This window comes from Emiliania huxleyi, assembly GCF_000372725.1.
Source record: "Emiliania huxleyi CCMP1516 unplaced genomic scaffold EMIHUscaffold_4, whole genome shotgun sequence".
NCBI classification, from domain to species: domain Eukaryota; phylum Haptophyta; order Isochrysidales; family Noelaerhabdaceae; genus Emiliania; species Emiliania huxleyi.
Window position 1 is genome coordinate 2,102,723 of NW_005198966.1, and position 25,641 is coordinate 2,128,363.

A 25,641-nucleotide genomic window follows, 5' to 3' on the forward strand; every position below is an offset into this window, starting at 1 on the left:
GCACCACCCATAAGAGAGCTGGCGCCGGTCTCCGGAGCCGGGGGGGCCGTCCGTGGGGCGAGGAGGGCGGAGGGGCGCGGCGGGGCCCGCCCAGCGGTGGGAGGGGCCGCGGCGGGGGCGTCCCGGTCCCGTGCACCGAGGCGGGGCGGCGGGGTGTGGTGCGGCGAGGTCGGTGTGCCGTCCGCCGCGCCCCGGTCCCGGAGCCCGTCTCCCGGCTCCGCGGGGCCCAAGTCGATTCGTTTCGGGTGTGTTTGGCTTTGTTTGCAGTCGGTGTGCGCGTTTCCTAGTCAAAACGTCGCATTCGGTTCGCATTTGCATCCCCAGTCCCATTCCATTCGGCTTCGGGGCGAATCGGTATGACTGGGGCCGCAGTTTCCCCAGTGTGTCCGCGCCTCGGCTCGTAATGGTCTCACCCAATCAAAGCGGCGCCCTCCGGCGTACCACTTAGAGGAATACGCATTTCTGCGGCGAATACAAACGCGAGTACGCGCACCGGCGCGGACACACTGGGACTTGTCTGGCGGTGCTGCCCGCGCGGTCGGTACCGCCCTCTCGGCCACCCAAGCAGGTGGATAGGTGAGGAGACGCGCAGAACGGCGGCCGCGAGGCAGCCGGCGCGGTGCTCCCTCGGCGCGGTTCACCGGAGCAGACTTTTGCTTCCGGTTTGAGCCGCGGCCCGGTAGGTTGACTGAGCGGCTGGTGCGTGTGAGGCGGTGCTGGGCGGGGTTGGGTCGCCACTGCGCGATCCGGCCCCAGTCTCGGTTACGTAGATGCCTAGTCAGCACGTGCCGCCGCGGGGACTCACCCTCCCCCGACGCAAAAGCTCCCTCGCTGTGCCCCTCCGGACCGGATGGGGCCGCCTGGGTAGCGGCTGTGTGTGAGAAGCAGATGGTTTCCCGATGGGCAGACGCCTCGTGCGCCTCACCCCGCAGCGCGGCTGGCTCGCAGCTCGGAGGTTTCCTCTGGGCGCGGGTCGGCTGGCTGCACTGTCGGTGGCGGTGGCGCCTCGACTGGCCCCGCGTAACAAGGCCCTGGCAGGCTCAGCGGTGCAGCCCTCCCCTTTCGGAGCGGCTCCCGCCCTGCTGTGGAGCTGCGGCGTGTCGGTTGTGATGCGCTTCTAGCCACCGAGCGGTCGTGCGAATCCTTGAGTGGAGGCGCGATGCGCCGCGCCCCGCGAGGCCGCCCGTACTGGGCCGGCCCGCGGCTTGGCGCCGCGCGAGGGCTGCGGCTCTGACTAGAGCCGCGCTCCGTAACATGATTACGACACGTGTCCTTGGCTTTGTTGGCCTTGGAGTGAGCACTGTCGGTCAGACTCTGGGCGGCCGCGCGCGGTGGTCTCTTGTCCCCTCCGGAGACGGAGGGCTCTGACTCGGACCGCGCGCGCTGGCCTGCCCCTGTCTGGTCCGTGACTTCCGTTGCGGGAGGGGTCTGGTCTCCGACTAGGCTCCCTCCCCGCGGTTTGTCTGCGGGCTACCTGGTTGATCCTGCCAGTAGTCATATGCTTGTCTCAAAGATTAAGCCATGCATGTCTAAGTATAAGCGACTATACTGTGAAACTGCGAATGGCTCATTAAATCAGTTATGGTTTATTTGATGGTACCTTGCTACTTGGATAACCGTAGTAATTCTAGAGCTAATACATGCAGGAGTTCCCGACTCACGGAGGGATGTATTTATTAGATAAGAAACCAAACCGGTCTCCGGTTGCGTGCTGAGTCATAATAACTGCTCGAATCGCACGGCTCTACGCCGGCGATGGTTCATTCAAATTTCTGCCCTATCAGCTTTCGATGGTAGGATAGAGGCCTACCATGGCGTTAACGGGTAACGGAGAATTAGGGTTCGATTCCGGAGAGGGAGCCTGAGAAATGGCTACCACATCCAAGGAAGGCAGCAGGCGCGTAAATTGCCCGAATCCTGACACAGGGAGGTAGTGACAAGAAATAACAATACAGGGCTATTTTAGTCTTGTAATTGGAATGAGTACAATTTACATCTCTTCACGAGGATCAATTGGAGGGCAAGTCTGGTGCCAGCAGCCGCGGTAATTCCAGCTCCAATAGCGTATATTAAAGTTGTTGCAGTTAAAACGCTCGTAGTCGGATTTCGGGGCGGGCCGACCGGTCTGCCGATGGGTATGCACTGGCCGGCGCGTCCTTCCACCCGGAGACCGCGCCTACTCTTAACTGAGCGGGCGCGGGAGACGGGTCTTTTACTTTGAAAAAATCAGAGTGTTTCAAGCAGGCAGTCGCTCTTGCATGGATTAGCATGGGATAATGAAATAGGACTCTGGTGCTATTTTGTTGGTTTCGAACACCGGAGTAATGATTAACAGGGACAGTCAGGGGCACTCGTATTCCGCCGAGAGAGGTGAAATTCTCAGACCAGCGGAAGACGAACCACTGCGAAAGCATTTGCCAGGGATGTTTTCACTGATCAAGAACGAAAGTTAGGGGATCGAAGACGATCAGATACCGTCGTAGTCTTAACCATAAACCATGCCGACTAGGGATTGGAGGATGTTCCATTTGTGACTCCTTCAGCACCTTTCGGGAAACTAAAGTCTTTGGGTTCCGGGGGGAGTATGGTCGCAAGGCTGAAACTTAAAGGAATTGACGGAAGGGCACCACCAGGAGTGGAGCCTGCGGCTTAATTTGACTCAACACGGGGAAACTTACCAGGTCCAGACATTGTGAGGATTGACAGATTGAGAGCTCTTTCTTGATTCGATGGGTGGTGGTGCATGGCCGTTCTTAGTTGGTGGAGTGATTTGTCTGGTTAATTCCGTTAACGAACGAGACCGCAGCCTGCTAAATAGCGACGCGAACCCTCCGTTCGCTGGAGCTTCTTAGAGGGACAACTTGTCTTCAACAAGTGGAAGTTCGCGGCAATAACAGGTCTGTGATGCCCTTAGATGTTCTGGGCCGCACGCGCGCTACACTGATGCACTCAACGAGTCTATCACCTTGACCGAGAGGTCCGGGTAATCTTTTGAAATTGCATCGTGATGGGGATAGATTATTGCAACTATTAATCTTCAACGAGGAATTCCTAGTAAGCGTGTGTCATCAGCGCACGTTGATTACGTCCCTGCCCTTTGTACACACCGCCCGTCGCTCCTACCGATTGAATGATCCGGTGAGGCCCCCGGACTGCGGCGCCGCAGCTGGTTCTCCAGCCGCGACGCCGCGGGAAGCTGTCCGAACCTTATCATTTAGAGGAAGGAGAAGTCGTAACAAGGTTTCCGTAGGTGAACCTGCGGAAGGATCATTACCGGTCTTTCCAACCCACACCGATGTTGCACCGTACCCCGTCTAACCCCGTCGCTCGCTCCGCGTTCGCGTAGCGCGCGGCTGTCCGGGGGGGCTCTCCTGAGCCGACCCGGGCCCGCACCCCTCTTGTCTCGCGCCTGGGTGAGTGTGGAGTGCTCGTGTGCGCCTCGGGCGCGCGCGTGGCTCTCCCCTCCCCACGGCCCCCTCTCTTGCGCAGCGCGGGCTCACGCCGGCGCTGCCTCAACTTATGAAACCCCACAACTCCTGCCGATGGATATCTTGGCTCTCGCAACGATGAAGAACGCAGCGAAATGCGATACGTAGTGCGAATTGCAGAATTCAGTGAATCATCGAACCTTTGAACGCAAATGGCGCATCCGGGCTCCGCTCGGACGCATGTCTCTTCGAGGGGCGCCTCCATCCTCCTCGGAGCGAGAGAGCTCTCTCTCTCTCGTCTCCGGAGCCGGCGGCCGCGCGGGGGAGCCTCGGCTCCCCCGCGCGCCCGGCCAAGGCTGCCTTGCGAGCGCGGCGGCGGCGTCTAACCCGCGTCCCCGCCGGAGTGCTAAGTCCACGACTAGACCTCCGGCGGACGCGTGCCCCGTTCTGCCTCGCGACCCCACGCGTGCGCGGTTCCTCTCCTCTCCTTTCGGAGAGCGAGGCCTGCCCGCCCCGGCGCGCGGCCGCTCTCTGTGCGGCCGCGCGCCTCGAAACCCGCCATCGAATGAGGCAAGACTACCCGCTGAACTTAAGCATATCACTAAGCGGAGGAGAAGAAACTAACCAGGATGCCCCTAGTAATGGCGAATGAAGCGGGCTGAGCTCACGCTGCCAATCTGGAGGCCTCGCGTATGCAGCGCCCCCCGAATTGTGGTCTAGAGAGGCGTTATCGGCCGCGCCCGCCGCTCAAGTCCCTTGGAACAGGGTGTCGGAGAGGGTGAGAATCCCGTACCGTGGCGGGTTGCGGCCTTACGATGCGTCCTCGTCGAGTCGGGTTGCTTGGGATTGCAGCTTGAATTGGGTGGTAAATTCCATCTAAAGCTAAATACTGGCGAGAGACCGATAGCGAACAAGTACCGTGAGGGAAAGATGCAAAGAACTTTGAAAAGAGAGTCAAAGAGTGCTTGAAATCGGTAGGAGGAAACCCGGATGGGCCCGGCTTCGGCGCGCCGACTCAGCCTGGGGTTCTCCCCAGGTGCACTTCTGCGCGCCGGGTCAGCCGCGCCTCGGCGCCGCGCCTCAACCCGGGAGCGGGGCTTTACGGCCAGCTCCCGTCCTGGCGCGGCCCGGGGCCCGGCTGACGGAACGGGCCCCTCCGACCCGTCTAGAAACACGGACCAAGGAGTCTGACACGTGTGCGAGTACCCGGGTGGCAAGCCCGCGTGCGGAATGAAAGTGAAGGGCATGCCCTGCCAACCGACCTTGACCTGCTGTGAGGGGTTTGAGTGGAGCACACCTGTCGGGACCCGAAAGATGGTGAACTATGCCTGGGTAGGGTGAAGCCAGAGGAAACTCTGGTGGAGGCTCGTAGCGATACTGACGTGCAAATCGTTCGTCGAATCTGGGTATAGGGGCGAAAGACTAATCGAACCATCTAGTAGCTGGTTCCCTCCGAAGTTTCCCTCAGGATAGCTTGAACGCAACGGTTTTGTCAGGTAAAGCGAATGATTAGAGGCCTGTGGGCTGAAACAGCTTGCACCTATTCTCAAACTTTAAATGGGCAAGAGGCCCGGGATGCTTGAGTGATCCCGGGCGGCGAACGGCGCGTTCAAAGTGGGCCATTTTTGGTAAGCAGAACTGGCGATGCGGGATGAACCGAACGCCGCGCTAAGGTACCCAAGTGTCCGCTCATCAGATACCACAAAAGGCGTTGGTACCTCCAGACAGCAGGACGGTGGCCATGGAAGTCGGAACCCGCTAAGGAGTGTGTAACAACTCACCTGCCGAAGGTACTAGCCCTGAAAATGGATGGCGCTCAAGCGGACCACCGATGCGCGGCCGCCGGCGCGAGCGCGAGGCGCCGGCGAGTAGGAGGGCGCGGGGCTCGCGGCGCAGCCTTGGGCGCGAGCCTGGGTGAAGCGGGCCCCGGTGCAGATCTTGGTGGTAGTAGCAAATATTCAAATGAGAACTTTGAAGACTGAAGTGGAGAAAGGTTCCGTGTGAACAGCAGTTGGACACGGGTGAGCCGACCCTAAGAGACAGGAAAACTCCGCCGAACGCGGCTGGTTCTGTCAGCCCGTCCGTCGAAAGGGAATCGGGTTAATATTCCCGAGCCAGCGCGTGGATGGTGGGCGGCGACGCGAACGAACCCGGAGACGCCGGCGGGAGCCCTGGGAAGAGTTCTCTTTTCTTCTTAACTGCCTCCTGCCCTGGAATCGGTTTAGCCGGAGCGAGGGCTACACGGCAGGCAAAGCACCCTAAGTCTTGGGGTGTCCGGCGCGCTCCCGACGGCCCGTGAAAATCCGGGGGAGCGGTTCGTTCTCACGCCTGGTCGTACTCATAACCGCATCAGGTCTCCAAGGTGAACAGCCTCTAGTCGATAGAGCAATGTAGGTAAGGGAAGTCGGCAAAATGGTTCCGCAACCTCGGGAGAAGGAATGGCTCTGAAGGCTGGGCGCAGGGGTCCTAGGCTCGAGGCCGGCTGGCTGCGCGGGGACTACGGCCTCACGGCTGCGGATCCCGCGCGGCCGTCCGGCGGACGGCCTAGGAGCGCTCCGGCTCTCCCTGCGCGACGAACAGCCGCTTCAGAACTGGCGCGGACAAGGGGAATCCGACTGTTTAATTAAAACAAAGCATTGCGATGGCCCGCGAGGGTGCTGACGCAATGTGATTTCTGCCCAGTGCTCTGAATGTCAAAGTGAAGAAATTCAACCAAGCGCGGGTAAACGGCGGGAGTAACTATGACTCTCTTAAGGTAGCCAAATGCCTCGTCATCCAATTAGTGACGCGCATGAATGGATTCGTGAGATTCCCACTGTCCCTATCTACTGTCTAGCGAAACCACAGCCAAGGGAACGGGCTTGGAAGAATCAGCGGGGAAAGAAGACCCTGTTGAGCTTGACTCTAGTCTGTTACTGTGGAACGACTTGATGGGTGTAGAATATGCGGGAGGGGCAACCCGACAGTGAAATACCGCAACCGTCAACGTTGTTTTACTTACTCGGTGGCGCGGAGGGAGGCTCGCCTCACTTCTGGATCCAAGCCGCTTCGTGCGCGCGATCCGCGTCGGGGACACTAACAGGTGGGGAGTTTGGCTGGGGCGGCACGTCTGTTAAAAAATAACGCAGGCGCCCGATTTTGAGCTCAATGAGAACAGAAATCTCATGTGGACCGAAAGGGGAAAAGCTCGGTTGATTTTGATTTTCAGTACGAATACAAACCGCGAAAGCGTGGCCTATCGATCCTCTCGTCTTTGGGAATTTCAAGCTAGAGGTGTCAGAAAAGTTACCACAGGGATAACTGGCTTGTGGCTGCCAAGCGTTCATAGCGACGTAGCTTTTTGATCCTTCGATGTCGGCTCTTCCTATCACTGCCTCGCAGCGGGGGCCAAATGCAGGATTGTTCACCCACCAACAGGGAACGTGAGCTGGGTTTAGACCGTCGTGAGACAGGTTAGTTTTACCCTACTGCTGTCTGTTTTTCTACGGTAATTTGGTTCAGTACGAGAGGAACCACCAATTCGCATCATCGGTATAGCCGCCGCCGGAAACGGCGATGCGGCGAAGCTGCCATGCGCCGGATTATAACTGAACGCCTCTAAGTTAGAATCCATGCCGGAAGGAAAGCCACCTACCGGCCCGGGGACGCCACGAGCAACGGTAGCACTGCCTGAGCCGCGAGCGACCACAATTCACGGACCCGGGCCGACGAATCCCTTGCAGACGACTTGAATAAGGAACGGGGTATTGTACGCGGCAGAGTGGCCTTGTTGCCACGATCCGCTGAGATTCAGCCTTGGTTCTGACGATTTGTTGCGCGCGCGCAACAACCCTCGCTCGGAGCCGCGCCAGGGCCTCTCCCGTTCCTCAGTCGCTCTCTCGGCGCTCTCCCCCTCTCGCCTCTCCTCCGAGCCTCAAACGCTCGGGGGCGGAGCCAAGGGGGCGAGAGCGCGATTTCTGCCCAAGGCAGCGCGCAGGCCACTGCGCAGACACACCCGGCTTTCCCCGAGCCGCCACTGGGCGCTCCCGCGGTCCCCTCCGGGCTGAATGCAGCCTCCGGAGCGGGCGGCGCGAGCGTCTAAGTCTACTCAGAGCCTTCCACGCTCTTCTTTGCGTTCCGAAGCACACACTGCGCTCCTCTGTAGTGCATCGCCCGGCCAACTCGCTTGCCGCTGTCATTGCCCCCGCCGCCCTCTCGCACCACAGCCGCCACCGCCATCTCTCCTGTCACCACCGTTACCGTTACCTCCACTGCCCTCGCCACCGCCCTCGCCCCCCACGCCGCCGCTACCATTCCGACCATCACCACCGCTGTCGCCACCGTCCCCACCGCCTCCCCCGGGCCTGCCGCCGCTCTCGCCCTCCGCTCCCCACCCCCGCAGCTCCTCCCCGCCCCCTCCGGACCTCCCACGCCGCCGCCGCCATCCCAGCCGCTGCCGGCCCACCCGCCCTTGCGCTTTTGCCACCACCTCCCTCGTCTCCTCCGCCCCCACCACCACCGCTGCCACCGCCGCCCTCGCCGCCGCCACCATCCCAGCCACCCTCGCCGCCCCCACCCCCACCGCCGCCCTTACTCGCAGCCGCCCTCCCCACCGCCGCCCTCGTTGCCGCCCTCGCCACTGCCGCCGCCCTCTCACCCGCCATCCCTACCGCCGCGCCCTCGCCGCTGCCCTCCCCGCCCCCTCCCAACACCCGCCAGCCTCCGCCGCGCCGGCCGGCATGCCACCGCTCTTGCTCTCGCCCCCCGCCGCCCCGCCGCCCCGCCGCCGCCCCGCCGCCATTGCCGCATCAGTCACCGCCGCCGCCACCCTCGAGCCTCGTCACCACCGTCTCCACCGCCGCCCTCGCCGCCACACCGCCCTTAGCTCACCCCCACCCCCATCCTTGCTGCCGTCGCCGCCACCTACCAGGCCCCCGCCACCCTCGCTGCCGCCTTGCCGCCCCCACCCTCATCCTTACCATTGCCCCCGCCACCCTCGCAGCCCTCGCCGCCGCCGCCGCCCTCTCACCCGCCACCCCTACCTGCTACCACCGCCCTCGCCGCCGCCCGCCCACTCAAAGCACGATTCTCAAGTTGGGCCCCCCGGGGCGATACCGAGTGGGAGTGTCGAGTGTCGTATGCATGTCTGGTGTCTAGTAGCTCCGAGTAGAGGGGGCGTTCTGCTGCTTGGGGAAACCCAAAGAAGAAGGAGCAGCTCCCTCGATGTACGAAGACCCGTTTTTACTCTCTCTTCTGTTTGTTCCCTGCGACCGCGCACCCTCCCCCAGGGCTAGGGCTCTCTAGCCCGTATATGCCCGTATATAGCCCGTATATAGCCCGACCTCACACGGTGTCGAGCGCCGTAGAGACGGCCCCGAGAGCCGCCACCAGGTGTGCCACGACCGCGGCCGCGAGGCTCGTGGCGATGGATGCGCCAGACCCGCTTTGCGCCGCCGCCCTCAACGCCCGATACTTGATCAGAGCCGGCGGAGCGACGGCGGCGGAGTTGCGGCCGCCGGCGACCTTCCCCTCGACCACGCCGCCGACCCGTCGACAAGCACGTGCGGACTGCCATCGAGAAGAAGGACGGCTCGCTCGGCTCCGCTCAGTCAGAGGTGTGCATGACCTAGCTGAGCGCCACAAGCCCAGCTCGTCAGAGCTGGGCTTGTGCGTGTGTGCGTGCGTGCGTGTGTGCGTGCGTGCGTGCGTGCGTGTGTGCGTGCGTGCGTGTGTGTGTGTGTGTGTGTGCTGTGTGTGTGTGTGTGTGTGTGTGTGTGTGTGTGTGTGTGTGTGCCGCCCGGGCCACCGGCCTGGAGACTGAGGAGAGGCACACCGGACAGGCCGGTGGCCCGGGCGAGATGTTCAGCGGTGGGGCGGGCGGCTCGAGGCTCCTCGCCCGCACAATCGCGGTGACGGCGAGGTTGTTCTCGTCCCGATGAGCGGCGACGACGTCGCCGCCGTACGGTAAGCTAGGGTTCGCCATCCGGGAAGACCCTCCCTCGGCGTGGGAGAGAAAGGCGGGAGCGGGCCCCCGGGGGGGGGGGGCGAGGAGACTCCCGCCGAGCCTGCTGGACTCCCGCCGAGCCTCGGCGTATTTTCTTTTTTCTCAAGCCTGCCTTGCAAAGAGAAGTTGCCGCTGGATCGTGCCGTCATCTTCCGTCTTGCGTCCACCCGTCCCGCGCTGGCATTTCTTCGACTTCCTCTCTCCCCGTCGAACGAAATAAACAGGTCTAGGCTCAGATCTCACGCCTCTCGAGGGAACGGACACAAGCCCTTCATGTTACTGAAAAAGAATCTAGAAGTTTTGACCGCGCAAGACATAAGGGTGGCTAAGGGCTCTGCCCGCAAGGCGCCCGCGTCGCAGACGCGGTACCATTGGCAACTACATGACATACCCCCACACGAAAAAAATATAATTAAAATTCGTGCATATCGTGGGATTTTCGTTCGGCGACGCAAACTTCTCGTCCGGCGGTCAACACGGCGCCCGGGCAAGCCTTCAGCTGGTGGCAAGACATCCGTAAAATTGAAACCAAGAACGGCCGCCAATCGTGCTTTCGGAGCAACTGAGGGAAAGCCGCTGATCGAGCCCAGCGTGCCCGCGGCCGCCTCCCGCGCAGCACCGCCGCTGCGGAATCGGATCGAGCCCATGGAGGAGGAGGGCGCAGTCGGCCAGCGCAGCAGGCGGAGTCCCTCCCCGCGCCGGAGCCCCCCTGCAGTCGAGGGAGTCCTCGTTGGCGATGAAGGTGGCGACATCGAATCGCGGCCGACACACGTCACGTGGGAGGAATGGGCGATGAGCGGGAACGATTGCGCGCTACGACGCCGACTCCGCCGTGCTCGTGGCCGCCACGACGCCGACTCCGCCGTGCTCGTGGCCGCCAAGCAGAAAGCCGCGCTCCGGCAGGAGCACGCCAAGATGCAATGGCTCGCTTGCTTCGATTCAGCTCTCTCGGCAGCAGAAGTGGGGCTGGAGCGGGTGGGGGTGGATGCCGATTGAGGGGGAGCGTCTCCAGCTGCGCTAGTCGAGGGACTCGGTAGTTGTGACCCCCCTGAGTGAGGACAGGAGAGAGAGAGCGTTTTGTGGTGTTGGTTGGTGTACGCAATAACGGGACAGGGTGGTTGTTCTCTCTATCTCCTCTTCTAGCTCTTAGCATGAGCTGCGCCCGGTGTCCGACCCCTTTTGCGCAGCAACACCTTAAACTTTTAGGCCCTCCAAATTCGGGTCGGAGCGTAGCGGAGTGGGCCCCGAGTTTGAAAAGGGCGACGGACGCTTGCGTCCTACGAGTAGCCTCCAACAACGCCTCCCCGGCGCAGAGGGGCCCCCGGAGGGATGCACAACCGCTCCACGCCACGCCGCTTGCGGCGGTCCTCTTCCCAGCTCCGCTGAGGGCCCGTTCGTTATTTCACTCCAACAAAAAAAGAAAAGAGACTGCTTCGCGCCCGGAGAACCCTCTCCAAGCCCTCGGTAGCTCCGTTAGCTATCCCGGACGTGCAGCCACCCCTCTGCGCGCGCCGTGCACGCCCCGCCGCCCCCACGGGACTTTACCCTCCCTCTCCTCTCCACCCGCGCCTCCGCAATGCCCACGATCTTCCGCCCACCGCCGCCCAGGTCCTCCGATGTGCGGCATCGTCGGCGTTTTGTGCGCGGACGACAGCTCGGCTGTTGGCCCTCTCTATGAGGCCCTGCTAGCGCTGCAGCACCGCGGGCAGGACGCCGCGGGCATCATCACCGAGGACGCGGGCCGCTTCTGCCTCCACAAGGACAACGGCATGGTCCGCGACGTCTTTGGGCCGGCGCAGCTCACCAACCTGCGCGGCTCGATCGGCATCGGCCACGTGCGCTACCCGACGGCGGGTTCGTCGTCGTGCGCCGAGGCGCAGCCCTTCTACGTCAACTCGCCGTACGGCATCACGCTCGCCCACAACGGCAACCTCGTCGACCTGCCCACCCTCAAGCGCGACCTCGAGCGCGAGTTCCGGCACCTCAACACGGGCTCCGACTCGGAGGTGCTGCTCAACCTGCTGGCAATCGAGCTCTTCTCCAACCTGAGCAGCCCGTCGCACGAGGGCACGCGCTCCGTCTCGCCCTCCTCCGGCGCCGGCGCCGCGCCCGCGCCGGACTGCGTCGACGCCGCCGGCCGCAAGCTCGAGAGCCTGTCCGCCTTTGACGGAAAGGGGCCGACCGACGCGCAGGTCATCCTCGCGGTGAATGAGCTGCTGCGCCGCTGCTCGGGCGGGTACGCGTGCGTCTCGATGATCATCGGCTACGGCCTCCTCGCCTTCCGCGACCCGCACGGCATCCGCCCCCTCTCGTACGGCCGCCGCCTCGCCGAGGGCAGCACCGAGCACGAGTACATGGTCGCTTCGGAGAGCGGCGCCCTCAACGCGCTCGGCTTCGAGCTGCTCGGCGACGTGCGCGCCCCGCGCCGCCCTCCGCCGCGCCGTCGCGAGCCGCGCCGCCGACCTCCCCCCCCCCCTCCCCACAGGTTCCGCCGGGCCACCTGCTGCTGCTCCGGCGCGGCAAGGAGCCTCGCATGCACAACTGCTTCGCCTCGGCCGCGGCGCCGCTGGCGCACGCGCCGTGTGTCTTCGAGTACGTCTACTTCGCCCGCCCCGACTCGGTGATCGACGGCATCTCCGTCTACCGCACCCGCCTCCGGATGGGCGAGAAGCTCGCCCACCTCATCAACCGCACCTGGGCGCGCGAGCACCTCCAGACACTCGCCCTCCCCGCCCTCGCCCTCCGCACCTGGCCCCGCTGTCGGGGCGGCGCCCGACGGCGGTCCCCGTCGCGCTGCAGGCTGCGCACGACATCGACGTCGTCATCCCCGTCCCCGACACCGCGCGGACAGCCGCCCTCGAGTGCGCGCACGCGCTCGACATCCCGTACCGCGAGGGCTTCATGAAGAACCGGTACGTCGGCCGCACCTTCATCATGCCGGCGCAGGGCCTGCGCAAGAAGTCGGTCCGCCAGAAGCTCTCCCCCATCGCCTCCGAGTTCGCGGGACGCAACGTCCTCCTCGTCGACGACTCGATTGTCCGCGGCACAACCTCCTCGCAAATCATCAACATGGCGCGCGAGGCGGGCGCCAAGCGCGTGTACATGGCGTCGGCCGCGCCGCCGGTGCGGTACCCGAACGTGTACGGCATCGACATGCCCACCTCGGCCGAGCTACTCGCCTCGCGCTACAGCGACGAGCAGATGGACGAGATGGCTCGCGAGATCGGCGCCGACCGCATCTTTTACCAGGCGCCGCCGCCGGGCCGCCCCGTCCCGCCACCTGAGCCGCCCTCGCTGAAGCGCGCTCCTCCCGCTCGCAGGAGCTGGACGACCTCCGCGCCTCCATCCTGGAGGAGGCGGCCGCGCAGGGCAGCTCCATCCGCGGCCTCGACTGCTCCTGCTTCGACGGCAAGTACGTCACGGAGCACGTCGGCGCGGCGTACCTGCAGTCGCTCGCGCAGGAGCGCAAGGCCAACCGCGGAGACAGCGACACGAACGCCTGCCACCTTCTCTACAAGCTCGACCCCGCCCCCGCGGGCGCGGAGCGCGCGCGGTAGAGCGCCGGCGCCCCCCTCCCCTCCTGGTCCGCCGCACGGCTGCTGGGCGAGTGGGAGGACACCCCACGCCGCCGGCCGCTGGCTTCCTTGGTCGAGCCACTGTTTGCCGTAGCCACTGGCGCTTGTCCACAACGACCTCTCCCCCCCTCGCTCCTTTCCTCTCCCCTCTCGCTCCTTTCCTCTTCCTCTCTCCACTCCTTCCACACACCTCCTGGCGTCTTAGCGCGCACCCGCACTTCTCTCCCTGGCATGCTCCCTGGCACAGACGACAGAGATAAGACTCGAGAGAGTGCAGAGTCCGCATGCAGGTGTGCACAAACCCTGCACGGCTCGCATAGCTCTCTCTTGCTTGTTTGACTTGCTTTCTGCCATTTACTATTTGCAAATAAGAAATGACTCGTACGGAAGGGACACACGTACACAGGGGGCGCGTGGCCGTGGCGGGCGGCAGCGACGGGTCACGGGAACGATGGTGGCGCGCCTTCTTCCCGCGCAGAATCCCGAGGGTAACCGCGAACGATCTCCGCATCGCGGTAAGGCAAGAGAGGCGGCGCCGACAGCCAACGGGGAACGACCGATTGAGGTCGGCCCCAAAACTAGGGCCACGCGCGCAAGACGGACTCGGCGAGAAGACGGACATGCTCAGGGAGGGGGCTGTGGCTCAGCGGGGAGAGGCGGGATCACGAGGCGCCGTACTCGAAGTCCGAGTCGCCGTACACCTCTAAGCCGAGCTCGTCCTCGCCGGGGAGGCCGAGCTCGGTGCAGTGGCCGCAGGTCGCCTTGCAGTGCCTCACGCCAAACTCGTGGAAGACGACGCAGATCGCGGGCTGGCAGTCCTCCACCTCGTCCCGGCAGAGGGCCGCCGGCGACTCGGGCGGAGGCGGCGGCGGCTTGAATATGTGCGACGGCAGCCAGGGCGGAAGCGGCGGCGGCGAGGGCGGCGGCGGCGGCGGCGCACGCGTGGGCACGTCCCACACGCGCAGGGTGCGGTCGCCGCTGCCCGAGGCGAGGAGGGCGCCGTCCGCGCTGAAGGCGAGGGAGAGAACGTCGTCCGAGTGGCCGAGCAGCGTGTGGAAGTGCGAGCCCGTGTCGGTGTCCCAGAGGCGGACGGTGCGATCGTAGCCGCCCGACGCGATCGCCGAGCCGTCGGGGCTGAAGGCGACCGCCGTGACCATCCCGAGGTGCCCCTTCAGCACGCGCAGCTCCTTGCCGCTCTCGACGTCCCACGTGCGCACCGTGTCGTCCTCGCTCGCGGACGCGAGCACGCTGCCCGCCCCAAAGGCGAGCGCGGTCACGTCGAAGGTGTGGCCGCGCATCAAGCGCTCCCGCTTGCCGGTGCGCACGTCCCAGACCTTGACCGCCGCGTCGTCCGCCGAGGCGAGGTAGCGGCCGTCTGCGGAGAAGGCGACGGCCTTGACGCCTCCGGCGTGCTTGAGCGTCTTGAGCAGCTTGCCGCTCTCGACGTGCCACATCTGCAGCGAGGGGAGGGCCGCGCGCTCCAGCCGGGCCGAGGGGAGGGAGGCGGCCGGGGCGGGCTCCGGTGGGTGGCCCGCGGGCGAGGGGAGGGGCGGGGTGGGTGTGTTTGTGCGAGCGGAGGGGCGGTGTGCGCATGCGCCTTGACGGTGCGGTCGTAGCTGGCCGAGGCGAGGATGGTGCCGTTGCGGCCAAAGGCGACTGCGGTCACCGTCTTGGTGTGCGGCGAGCTGCCGAGCAGCCTCTGCTCGAGCGTGCCGGTGGGGACGTACCACAGCTTGACGGCGCTGTCGAAGCCGGCGGAAGCCATCCGCGCGCCGCCGGGGCTGAGGGCGATGTCGAGCACGACCATGGCGCCGGTGTGGAGGGTGCGCAGCGCCTCGCCCGACTCGAGGCTCCAGAAGCGGACCGTGCCGTCGAAGTTTCCCGCCGAGGCGAGCTCGTCGCCCTCGCCAAACACGACCGACACGACAGAGTCCGTGTGGCCGCGGAAGACGCGCACGCCCGCCGGGGAGAGGGGCGGAGGCGCGGGCGGCAGCGGCGGCGCGGGAAGCCCGGGCGGAACCGCGGGCGGCCCGGGCGGCTGCAGGGGCGGGGCCGTCGGCGGCGGCGTGACGGGCGGAGGCGCGCGAGGTGGCGGGGGCGACGGCGGCGGCGGCGGCGGCGGCAGCGGCGGCGGCGGCGGCAGCGGCGGCGGCGGCGGCAGCGGCGGCGGCGGCAGCGGAGGCGGCGGCAGTGGAGGCGGTGGCAGCGGAGGAGGTGGCAGCGGCGGCGGACGTTCCTGCGCGAGCCCAAAAGGGCCTGCGGACGACTGCGTACGAATGCCAGGTGCCCGCGTCGGCGGAGCCGCTGCAGCAAGGGGCGCTGAGCTGAGTGGCGATCGTGATGGCGGCGGCGGCGGAGGAGGAGGAGGGGGCAGCGGCGGCGGTGGCGGTGGCGGCGGCGGGAAAGGCGAAGGCGGCGGAGGGAGCGGCGGCGGCCGAGGGAGCGGCGGTGGCGAGGGCGTTCGACAGCAAAAAATGAAGCAGTCGGAGCCGTCATCGATCGCAAAGCCCGCAGTGCCGGGGTGGCCCGCGCGCGCGTCGAGCGCCTCCAGCTTTGTCGCGTGCCCGTCGTGGTTCTCGTCGAGGGCGACCGCCTCCGACTGCGTCACGACCCCATTCGCGTCGAGGTCGAGCGCCTCGTGGCGTGTCACGTGCGAGTCGTGGTCCATGTCTATGGCGTCCAGAGCGAGCGGGCAGGCCCGCTCCGCCTTCCAGCTGCAGTCGCACACCGGCTCGGCCGGCGCCAAGAAGGGAGCCCAGCACCAGATCGAGGCTGGATTGTCGCGGCAAAACGCGTCATCCCGCTCTCTCTCCTCCGGGTCCTTGGCTGCCGCCAGACGCGGCGCAGCCACTATGGACCGCGAGAGCGAGGCGGCGAGCAGAGCTCCACCGACGACCGCCGACACCAGCAGCCCCGCCGCCTCGCGCACCCGCGCACCCGTGTCGCGCTGCTGCGGCACGATCATGCCTCGCTGTGGGTTTCTGTGGCCAGCACCTTAGTGGCTTGGAAGAAAAACGCCGCGCATTGTCGAACGTTGCGTGGTGGCGGCGTGCCGTCCTCCCATCCCTCCCCTGGGCCGTATGTTTTCTTTCTAAAAAGAACGTTGCGTGCAACAAGGTGCTGCTCGACGCGACGCCATCATGCTCCGAGATGTCGCTCGCCTACGTGAGAGAGGACCGCCACCCCTGTCGCTAGCTCGCTAGTCACGTAGTTAGTCAGTCTTCCCTCTTCCGCGCTACAGGTACAGCTGTACTTCCTCTCCTGCGCTCCCGCACGCAGCAGCCCCTTCGCCTGAATCCTTCCACCTTCGCCTTCCCCCTCACTGACTGAAGGAAGAAATTTCTTGGAGGAAGAAATTTCTTGTTGGTCTTCAAAAATCTCTCTCTGACTGACACTGCGGTCTGCGCTGATCGCTGTCCACGCGCTGTATACACTGACACTCCTACCTGCTATAATACAGAGTGATGAGTGTACCACCCTTGGCCTTGCAGAATCCTGCAAAGCCAAAAAGTTTCCCAAAGCGCAAAAGGTGCCGGACCGTCGTCTTCGCTATATCGTCTCCCCCCCCGGCCACGCGACACGCGCGCGCGACCGCGCTTTTTTTTTGCACTTTTGCGAAAACTTTTGGGACGTGTGCCGCCGTCAGTGCCGGCATATCCATATGTGCGTCTTCTTTCTTTCCTTCCTTCTGAATTAAAAAACAATCGACCATTCGCCTTCTGCGGCTCCGCTCCTACCAGCTGCCCTTGTTGATCGTGCTCAGGTGCAGCTTCTCGTGGTTGCGCCTCCGCACGATGAGCTTGCTCGAGTGCTGCTTCTTGTTGCGGGTGCGCAGCCCCTTGGTGTACCATCCCCACGGCGACATGGACCCCTTCCGGCCGCCCGAGGTCTTGCCCTCGCCGCCGCCGTGCGGGTGGTCCACCGGGTTCATCGCCACGCCGCGCACCGACGGGCGGCGTCCGACCCACGCAGCGGCGCCCGCCTTGCCGAGCACGCGGTTCTTGTGCTGCTCGTTGCTCACGACGCCGATCGTCGCGGTGCACCCGACCGGCACCTGCCGCACCTCGCCCGACTGCAGGTTGAGCAGCGCGTAGGACTCGTCCTTGGACTGCAGCCGCGCCGACGTGCCTGCGGCGCGGCAGAGCGCGCCGCCACGGCCGAGGTGGAGCTCGACGTTGTGCACCCGCGTCCCCTCCGGAATGAGCCGCAGCGGCATCGCGTTGCCCGGCGTGAAGGGCGCCTCCTCGCCGCACTCGACCGTGTCGCCGAGCGAGAGCCCCTGCGGCGCGAGGATGTACGACCGCTGCCCGTCGGCAGCGTACTGGATGAGCGCGATGAAGGCGGAGCGGTTGGGGTCGTACTCGAGCCGCTCGACAACCGCCGGATCAGCGCGCCGCCGGTGGAAGTCGATCATGCGGTAGAGCCGGCGGTGGTGCGGTGCCGAGCGCCGACGCGTCGTGATCTGACCGGTGTTGTTCCTGCCCGCCTGGTGCTGCCCGGCGATGCGCGTCGTCAGCGAGGGCTCGGGCCGGCCGCGCCACAGGCCCGCCTTGTCAATGACAACGCGGTGCCGGCGGCCGGGGCTGGTCGGCTTGCACGGCTTGAGCTCGCCTATCCGCGCCATGCGCGCAGCCGCCGTGGCCATCCCTCGCAGCGGGAGGAGGCTGTCGAGGACGGATCTGCTGCTCGGCAGGTCGGCGGCGCGCCGCCCGAAGGCGGTGCTGGCCGGCGCCGCCCGCTGCGATAGTGCCCGCAGCAACATGCAATTTCCCTCGCACAACACTAGGCACGGGACTGGCCCGCGCACTGGCACTAACACAGGACAGCGAAGTGACTCCTGCGAGAAACTGCGAAGAGAGATACCCGGTAGGAAGATGTAGACGCCCGAGGATGGGCGACGGCTAGCACCGCACTTCTCTCCTTAAAATCCCTGTGTGGTGGCGGTGTGTGGCCGTCCTCCCACCATCCCTCCCTTGATATACCTGTTTTCTTTCTTTCTGGCGCACACTAGCACAGACAGAACAAATCTAAAAGAAAGAAAACAGCAACCCACGAGGGCTATCTAGATACCGGGCAGCGCTTGGCGGAAGTTGCTCCCGCGTGTTTGGTGCGTGCCCGCCCCCCTGCGCGGCGGACCCAATTGCGTCTTGAGCCCACCCGAGTTCTCCGCGGGGCAATTTTGCGTCTTGAGCCAGCCTTGAGCTCTCGAGGCAATGCCGCGCGAGGAGGTGGGGGCGCCGCGGCAAGACCTCTCCGCGCAACCCAGCGTGAGCGCGCCGAGCGCGCGGCTTCGCGGCGCCGACCCGTTCAGGATGCCCCTCGGTCCGGAGGCCGCCGCACGTCAACAGGTTCCTCTATTGTACGGCCAGGGCGGGCCGCGCGTCCTAGGGCTCGATCGCTGCGCCGCTTTCCGGTCGCGGACGGCGGTGGCGCGGCGCAGGGTGGCGGTGGCGGGTCTCTTCAACACCGGCACCAACCTCCTCTTCCAGCTGCTATTGAAGAACTGCGCGCTGGACCAGGCCCCGATGTTTCAGGTCCCATGGGGGAAGCACAACCCTCTGCACTGGCGCGGGAGGCACTGGGCGCCTCGAGGCCGCGGGCGGCACGTCGACGTCTCGGTAGAGTGCGCCGTGTCGGGCAGCGCAGGCCGGCGGCCCCATTGTCACTTTCTAGCGGTTGCCAGGCGATCTTGCCGCTCGTGACCATCAAGGACCCGCTCAGCTGGATGGCTTCCATGTGCCGCAGCCCGTATGCTGCGCACTTTGGGCGCGGCGCAAAGGCGGCCGCCGGCGAGCACGGGTCCACGGGCCTCTGCCCATCGCCGCTGCCGGCGACGGCCACCAAGGTCGCGTGGCAGCCCAAGCGAGTGTACAAGTACTCCTCGCTGCCGGACCTTTGGAACCGCTGGTACCGCGAGTACGTCGATGCCAGCCTACCCGCGGTGCTGGTCCGGTACGAAGACCTGCTCTTCGACCCGGAGCGCACCGTCGCCCCTCTCTGCACGTGCGCCGGCGGCCGGCTGCGGAACGGCACCTTCCGCACCGTCGAGGACGCGGCCAAGACGAGAGCAGCGGGACACCGCACGATCACCGACCGCAGCTCGGCGCTCTCCAAGTACGGCTCCGAGCGAGAGCGCTACCGCCGTTACTCGCGCGTCGACCTCGACTTTGTGAGGCGCGCGGTCGACCCGGAGCTGCTGCGCTTCTTCGCGTACAGGGTCCGCCCGGGGGGGGCGCTGAACGCAACAAGCAGATAGCCGTGTTGGGTCGCTATTGTCACTTGTGGGAGGGTTGGGGGATTGGGTAGATGAGGGATTTTTTGTTTCGTCCCTGTGTTAGTGCTTACGTCCGTGTGGTTCTTGTTCGACGCTTCTTCAGCGCCAGTCCCGTGCCCAGTGCCGTGCCAGGGAGCTTTGTTGTAAAATTCTTTATTGCCAGTGGTCCCGTGCCCAGTGTATAAATAAATAAAACGGATGACGAGGGGTGGGAGAAGGACAGGGTCCCCACCTCCCCACCTGCACGAGCAGGATCTTGTAAGGACGATCAGGGACACAGGGGAACGGGAGCGGGGAGCGCATCGCGACACGGAGGGGGGCTGGGCAGTCGTGCGAGGCAGCTTGAGTGCCTGGGGCCCGGCGGGGAAACCGCCGTTCCATCGATTGAACTCACAGCGCGACGCCACCGAAGCAAACACGGGGAACCTCCCTCTCCGTCAGAGCGCCTGATGATCGCTCTCAGTCTGGTCCTCGTGCTCGGAGAGGGCGCGCCAGTGGCGTGGGTCGTCGAGTCGGAGAGCTACGCCAAGGCCGTGCAGGCGGCGTCTTCCGGTTGGCAGATCGAGTGGTGTGGTCCCAACGGCTCGCGCTGTCTGAAGAGCCCTGCTGCGTCGGTCCGAGCGGTGGTGGGGCGTGCCGACTCCCTGAACCTGAGCACGATTCCTCAGCTCGCGCTCGTGCAGTCGGCCAGCTGGTACCCTATCAGCGCCCGTGCCGTTCCGCCATCAGCCACCATCTGCAACTTTGACATCTGGCCCGACCCGTGGTATAAGAATTACTCCGTCGCAAACATCGGTGAATTTGCGGTGGCTGCCATCTTTGAAGACACCTACAGCTTTGCTGCGCGATCCAAGACGTTTGTCGCCTGCGCCTTCTCTGCCGACGCTCCGAGCCGCTGTCCCTCAGCCTCCACCGCGACCAACCATCGGACGGTCGCCGCGCTGACGATCGGTGTGCTTGGGTACGGCCGCATCGGCGTGCAGGTCGCGCAGCGCATGGCGGCCCTCGGTGCGGACGTCATCGCCACCAAAAGGTCGGGGCCCTTTGCGCCCGCACCCCCGGGCCTGCGCTGGCTCTCCGACAACAACGACGAGCTGCTTCGCGAGGCGGACGTGGTCGTGGTGGCCGTGCCGGGCTCGACGTCTGGACTGATCAACGCGACCGCGCTCGGCTTGATGAAGCCACGCGCCCTCCTCGTGCCGATCGCGGCGGGGGCGGTTGACTTTGCGGCGCTCGAAGCCGTGCTCAATGCGCGCCCCGCGCTCCGAGCGGTTCTCGACGTCTGGCCGAGCGGATGCTGGGACGACGACGAAGCCTCGTGTGGCCCGCCGTACGGCCCACGGGACTGGCCGGGCAGCCCCGCGTTCGCCTCCCTGCCAAACGTCGTCGCCCTTCCGGGACTGGCGATGCGCGATGCGCGCTTTTGGGCAGACTCGGCGGCCCTCGCCGGTGCAAACCTCCGAGCCTTGGCGGCGGGCCAGCCCGTCCAGCACGTGGTGCGGAATGCGACGCACTCGGGTCGGTCGCCGACGGGAGCGGCGTGGCAGACTTCTTTTTTGAGTCTTGAGTGAAAATAAGACGGACAAACACAACGGCTCGCACACGACACTCACCAGAGCCGCGCACTTGGCTTCGCTTGGAGCACCACTCCCACTCCCCGTTGTCGGGGGAGTGCAGCTGGTAACCTCACTGCTCACATCCAGGGCCGGGGAGCGGGGAGCTAAGTCCTAAGAAGCGGACCCAGCGCAAGGGTGCTTGTGAGGGGTCCGGCCGGTTTGTGTCCGGCCAAGACTTCTTTGAGCCTCATGGGTTTCTTCGTGCGGCCAGTCTGCGCCCTTGTCGTGCCAGTGTGCTGTGGCAGAGGGCGAGGCAGGATGCGGGCGAGAATTCTTCTCTGCGATTCTGCCGCCAACGGCTGCATGGGCTCGCAGTCTCAGACCTGGTCCGCCCTCTACGCCAAAAACACTGCCAAGAAGAACAAGAAGTGGCTCGATGGCACCCTCCACGCTCGGCAGATGGGGTCGCGCTGGGGAGTCACGCTCAAGACGGAGACCGGCGTTGTGCTCGAAGAGGTGAGGTGTACGGCTGCCGCCCGGATCCCTCTTGCCTGCCAACCACACCGCCCCGTCGCTCGCAGGGCAACGTCCCGTCAGGCGTCCTTTGCGAGGGCGGCGAGTTCGCTCTCGAGCTCTACCTGGTGCAGGTCGACGGACTCGCAAACGGCCAGAGCGCACTCCCGAGCTCCTCCGCGCCTGCAGAAGCAAGCACAAACGTCCGCAGCGGCTTCCGCCGCCCTGTGCAGCAGCCCTTCCAGCGGCCTGCGCAGCAGCCCTTTCAGCGGCCTGCACAGACGTCGACGGGCGCAGCGGCGTTTCACGGCGGGCGGGCCACGGCGACTGCAGCCACTCTTCCGGGCCCGCCTCGCCACCCAGCCCCGCCGCAGCGGCCATCGCTGGCCCGCAGCACAGGACAGCACGGCGGCGAGGCGCCGGCTGCTTCGCTGGGCGGTGGAGGACGCGGGTTTGGATTGGGCGGCGCGATAGGCGGTCTTCAGGGCCCGCCGCAGCAACCGCCTCTCTGCAGCAGCAGCGGCGCCGCGCTGCCCCCACGCCGCTCCGCGAGCGCAGTCCTGCAGCTGCTGCGGGGGGACTCGGCCGCGCCAGCCGCTGCACCCGCGACGCCGGCACTGCCTTCCAACCCAGCAGCAGCAGGGCCAGGCATCGGCCGAAACGGTTGGCCGCCCGCTGGCCCGCCCACAGGGCCCGCTGGGCCGCCCGCCAGCAGGCAGGGGTCTGCAGCCTCGGGCTTCGTCCCGCCGCGCCGCTCGGCCGGCGACGTGCTGCGCGCTCTCCAGCCGGCAGAGGCCGGGACCCGCGCTGCAATTGCGAAGCCGCGCTCCTCTCCCGGCCGCCGAGCCTCGCGCAGCAGCGGCGGCGACAACGACTTTAGCTTTCCTGCGGCCTCCGAGTGCGCCGCCGGCATGTGGCCGTCGCCGGCGCCCGCGGGCCGTCTGCACTTCAGCTCGCTGCCAGAGTACACGACCACGATGCGCGGGCTTGTGCTCGAGCAGATGAATCTGGCGCTGTGGGAGCTGGCGAGGCGAGCGCACGCGATGCTCGGCGCCGGGCGCAGCGCGCCGCAGCTCCGCGGCGCCGGCGTCCCCTTCTACGCCCGGGCGGAGCTGACGGTGCACCGCAAGCGCTCCGGGGGGCAGTTTGGCCGTGGGCGAGGCTCCGGCGGCCGGCAGCGAGGCGGCAGGAGCGGCGACGATTACGACGGCGACAGCGATTGCGACGGCGACGACGGCGACGGCGGCGACGGCACCCTGCTCTTCCTCACTCTCCCTCGAGGCCCCCGCGAGGCCGGCTCGAGCTTCAGCCTTGACGACTTGTGGGTGCTGCTGCCGCCGGCCGCCGGCGCCGCCGACGCCGTCGACTCGGCCGCCGCGCCGCTCTTTGTCCGCTCCATGTGGCACGGGCCCAACTCGGACGGCAAGATTGGAGTGGAGCTCGCTGGCGGAGGCTCGGCGCGCGCGCTGCCGTCGTCGGCGCGGTACTACCACGCGCTTCGTGGGCCAAACGCGGGCGACACGCTCGCCACGCTCGCGGTCCTCGATTCGCTCGCGCTGCCTCGCTCCCCCCCCCTCCTCCGCTTCCTCCTCGGCCCGCGCTCGGCCCCGCCCGAGCCGCCGCTGCGCTCTGCTACGCCAGTCGCCTCGCTCCTCGTGCAGGCTGTCGACAAGTTCCGCCTCAACGCCGAGCAGGCGGAGGTGTGCCGCCGCGTCGCCGGCTGGTTCGAGCCGTCGGCGGCGGCGGCGCCAGAGGGGGCGGCTGCGCCCTCCTTTCCCTCTCCGGTGGTGCTGGTGCACGGCGCGTTTGGGGCTGGCAAGTCGCTGCTGCTGGCCGCTGCCATGTGGATGCTCCGCCGCGCGCTCTCGCCCGGCGGCGGCGGCGGCGGCGGCGGCGGCGGCGGCGGCGGCGGCCCCCCGAGCCAGGTCCTGTTCGCGTCGCTCACCAACGTGGCGGTCGACAACGTGCTGCAGGTCCTGATCGACCACGGCGAGGGCGACGCGCTGCTCCGCATCGGCTCGGCGCGGCGCATCGCGCGGCGGGTGCTGCCGCGCTCGACGCACGGCCGGCTCGCAAAGTCGGACGAGGCGGCCATCCGCTCCGAGCTACAGGCGGCGCTGCAGCACGCGTCGCCAGCGGAGCGGCCAGGCCTGGTCGCGGCGCTCGAGGAGCTCACCTCGGGCCGCATGGCTGCGCGCGCGCGCGCCGTGCGCGCCTACCCCATCCTCGGCGCGACCTGCTGCGCGACGCGCCTGCCCGTCCTCGAAGGCGTCCGCGTGGCAGTCACTCTCCTCGACGAGTGCTCCCAGATGAGCGAGCCGTCGTCGCTGCTCCCGATCGCGCGGCTCGGCGCTGCGAGGCTGCTGTGTGTCGGCGACCCGTGCCAGCTGCCGCCCACGCTCCTCGCCCGCCCGCCGTCCGCCGCCGCCCCGGCGCCCGCGCCAGGGTCAGCCGACGGCCCCGCGCCCGACCTGAGCCTGACCCTCTTCGAGCGGCTGGCGCGGTGCGGAGTGCCGCCGGTGCTCTTGCGCGCGCAGTACCGCTGTCATCCTCTTATTTCCGGCATCGCGTCGCGCCTGTTCTACCGCGGGCAGCTCGCCGACGGCCTCGGGGCGGCCGCCGCGCAGGCGCGCGCGCCGCTCTTCCACGGCTTGCCGACCATCGGCTTCTCCCAGGTCTCGCACGGCGCCGAGGTGGAGAAGCGCGGGAGCGTGTCCAACCGCGCCGAGGCGTGCCGCTGCCTCGCGCTGCTGCGTTCGCTCGTCACGTCCGGCGTGCCAGCCACCATGATTGGCGTCATCTGCCTGTACCGCGCGCAAGCGGAGACACTCGTGTCGATGCTCGGGGCCGGCGGCGAGGAGGCCGGCGGGCACGCGGGCGGTGGCGGCGCCTCCGGCACGGCCGGCGGCGGTGGCGACGACGGCGAGGCGCAGGCGCTGCGTGCCGTCGCCGTGTCCACCGTGGACGCCTTCCAGGGGGCCGAGCGCGAGGTGGTGCTCGTCTCAACCTGCCGGACGCAGAGCCTCGGCTTTGTGGCCGCGCCGCGCCGGCTGAATGTGATGCTCACGCGCGCCAGGAGCGGCCGCCAGTAGTCGAGAGTAGCCCGCGTCGCCGCCGCCTTCACGCAACGCCTTCCCGCACCGCCACCCGCGCTCGCCTCTGCTCACCCGAGCGGCGCCTTTAGCAGGCGCCATCTCCTCGTCGTCGGCTCGAGCTCCGCTCTGCTGACGGACGGCCGATGGGCGGCGATCCTTGACGCCGCACAGCCGCTCCCCGACAGCTGCGCGCGCGGCGAGCCGCTGCCTCCGACCGACGCTTTCCACGAGGTGATGCGGGCTGCGGAGGAGGCGGAGGAGGGCGGGCGGGGCGCCAGCACCAGTGCCGAGGCGGAGCCGGAGGGCGACGGGGAGGAGGAGGAGGAGCCGTGGAGGAGGAGGAGCCGTGGCCAGCACCAGTGCCGTGGATCGGCGGGAAGCGAAGCGAGCGGCGCGGGGCTCACGAGCGGGCAGCGCGCGCTCTACTCGTGCGACGGCGGGGCATCCTCGATGGAGGTGCGAGCCGCCCGCCCTCGCCGCTGCCACTGCCTGTTCCCAACCCCGCGCCGCTTTGCTCTGCAGGTCACAGTCATCGCGCTGCACCACGACGACCCGGAGGGCATGTACGCGACGATCCGACTCCCAGACGGGAGGGAGAGGCACACGGAGGCGTCGAGGCTGCTGCCGCCCCCGGCGGCAGCAGGCGCTCGCGCGGAGTCGGCAGGCTGGTGAGCGAGGTCTCGAGATGAGAGGTCTGGGCGATCGTTGGCGGAGGCGCCGCTCGGGGACCAATTTGCAGCTGCCCGAGTGCCCCCGACCACGCGAAACAATGACGACATGTGCGAGGTACCATACTACGTCGGTACTCTCTACTCTCCCTTTGCATCTCCGGTACAGTTTGTTGGGGCAGTCTCTTTCCCCGAGGGCTTATTCTTGTGTTTGACCATGAACGGCGGAGCGCTATTCTCACTCTCCACACCACACCTGGCTCTCCAACGTGGACACGGCGCCACATAGGTCATAGCTCTACGGTCTGCGCTGTACCTGTAGGCTGTTGCCTGCTCTGGGGACACTATGATCTCTAGCGCTGTTCTTCGCCTTCCTACCTAACCTAACCTAACAAGAATACCCGACCACCCCTTGTTTGGTGTGTCCGTTTTATTTATTTATTTATACTGACAAGAATACCCGAAGGCCAAGTGCTCCAAGTCGCAAGTCCTGCTGCTGCTGGGTTCCGAATGCTCCAAAACGTATATAATCCCCTGGTGGTCTATCTA

At 66.3% G+C, this 25,641-nt stretch overlaps 6 protein-coding genes across 6 annotated transcripts; 4 read left to right on the top strand and 2 right to left on the bottom strand.

The window, feature by feature from the left end:
* Positions 1-593: 593 nt before the first annotated feature.
* EMIHUDRAFT_432432 (hypothetical protein) lies at positions 594-2,465 on the top strand. Its single transcript, XM_005770834.1, has one exon. The coding sequence runs from the start codon at positions 900-902 to the stop codon at positions 1,119-1,121; it is 222 nt and encodes a 73-aa protein (XP_005770891.1). The 5' UTR covers positions 594-899; the 3' UTR covers positions 1,122-2,465.
* A 3,825-nt stretch (positions 2,466-6,290) lies between these two features.
* On the bottom strand, positions 6,291-7,241 carry EMIHUDRAFT_413698 (hypothetical protein). Its single transcript, XM_005770835.1, has one exon. It carries the CDS (start codon positions 6,752-6,754, stop codon positions 6,455-6,457), a length of 300 nt encoding a protein of 99 aa, XP_005770892.1. The 5' UTR covers positions 6,755-7,241; the 3' UTR covers positions 6,291-6,454.
* Positions 7,242-11,027: 3,786 nt separating this feature from the next.
* Positions 11,028-14,435, top strand: EMIHUDRAFT_420443 (hypothetical protein; the record flags this gene model as incomplete). The annotated part of the gene is made up of 5 exons (XM_005770836.1): positions 11,028-11,489; positions 11,604-11,822; positions 11,897-12,049; positions 12,211-12,681; positions 12,732-14,435. The coding sequence occupies 5 exons, from the start codon at positions 11,028-11,030 to the stop codon at positions 12,966-12,968; spliced, it is 1,542 nt and encodes a 513-aa protein (XP_005770893.1). The 3' UTR covers positions 12,969-14,435.
* A 2,284-nt stretch (positions 14,436-16,719) lies between these two features.
* On the bottom strand, positions 16,720-17,610 carry EMIHUDRAFT_61727 (50S ribosomal protein L2; the record flags this gene model as incomplete). Its single annotated transcript, XM_005770837.1, has 1 exon — positions 16,720-17,610. One exon carries the CDS (start codon positions 17,608-17,610, stop codon positions 16,720-16,722), a length of 891 nt encoding a protein of 296 aa, XP_005770894.1.
* Positions 17,611-20,255: 2,645 nt separating this feature from the next.
* EMIHUDRAFT_308592 (hypothetical protein) lies at positions 20,256-20,831 on the top strand (the record flags this gene model as incomplete). Its single annotated transcript, XM_005770838.1, has 1 exon — positions 20,256-20,831. The coding sequence occupies one exon, from the start codon at positions 20,256-20,258 to the stop codon at positions 20,829-20,831; it is 576 nt and encodes a 191-aa protein (XP_005770895.1).
* A 1,895-nt stretch (positions 20,832-22,726) lies between these two features.
* EMIHUDRAFT_196759 (hypothetical protein) lies at positions 22,727-25,096 on the top strand (the record flags this gene model as incomplete). The annotated part of the gene is made up of 8 exons (XM_005770839.1): positions 22,727-22,867; positions 23,003-23,122; positions 23,303-23,698; positions 24,005-24,160; positions 24,305-24,385; positions 24,596-24,707; positions 24,810-24,880; positions 24,947-25,096. 8 exons carry the CDS (start codon positions 22,727-22,729, stop codon positions 25,094-25,096), a joined length of 1,227 nt encoding a protein of 408 aa, XP_005770896.1.
* Positions 25,097-25,641: the final 545 nt, after the last annotated feature.

Excerpts from the sequence above, each read along its gene's own strand:
- EMIHUDRAFT_432432 (XM_005770834.1), top strand. The coding sequence starts at position 900 with ATGGGCAGACGCCTCGTGCGCCTCACCCCGCAGCGCGGCTGGCTCGCA.
- EMIHUDRAFT_413698 (XM_005770835.1), bottom strand. The coding sequence starts at position 6,754 with ATGAACGCTTGGCAGCCACAAGCCAGTTATCCCTGTGGTAACTTTTCT.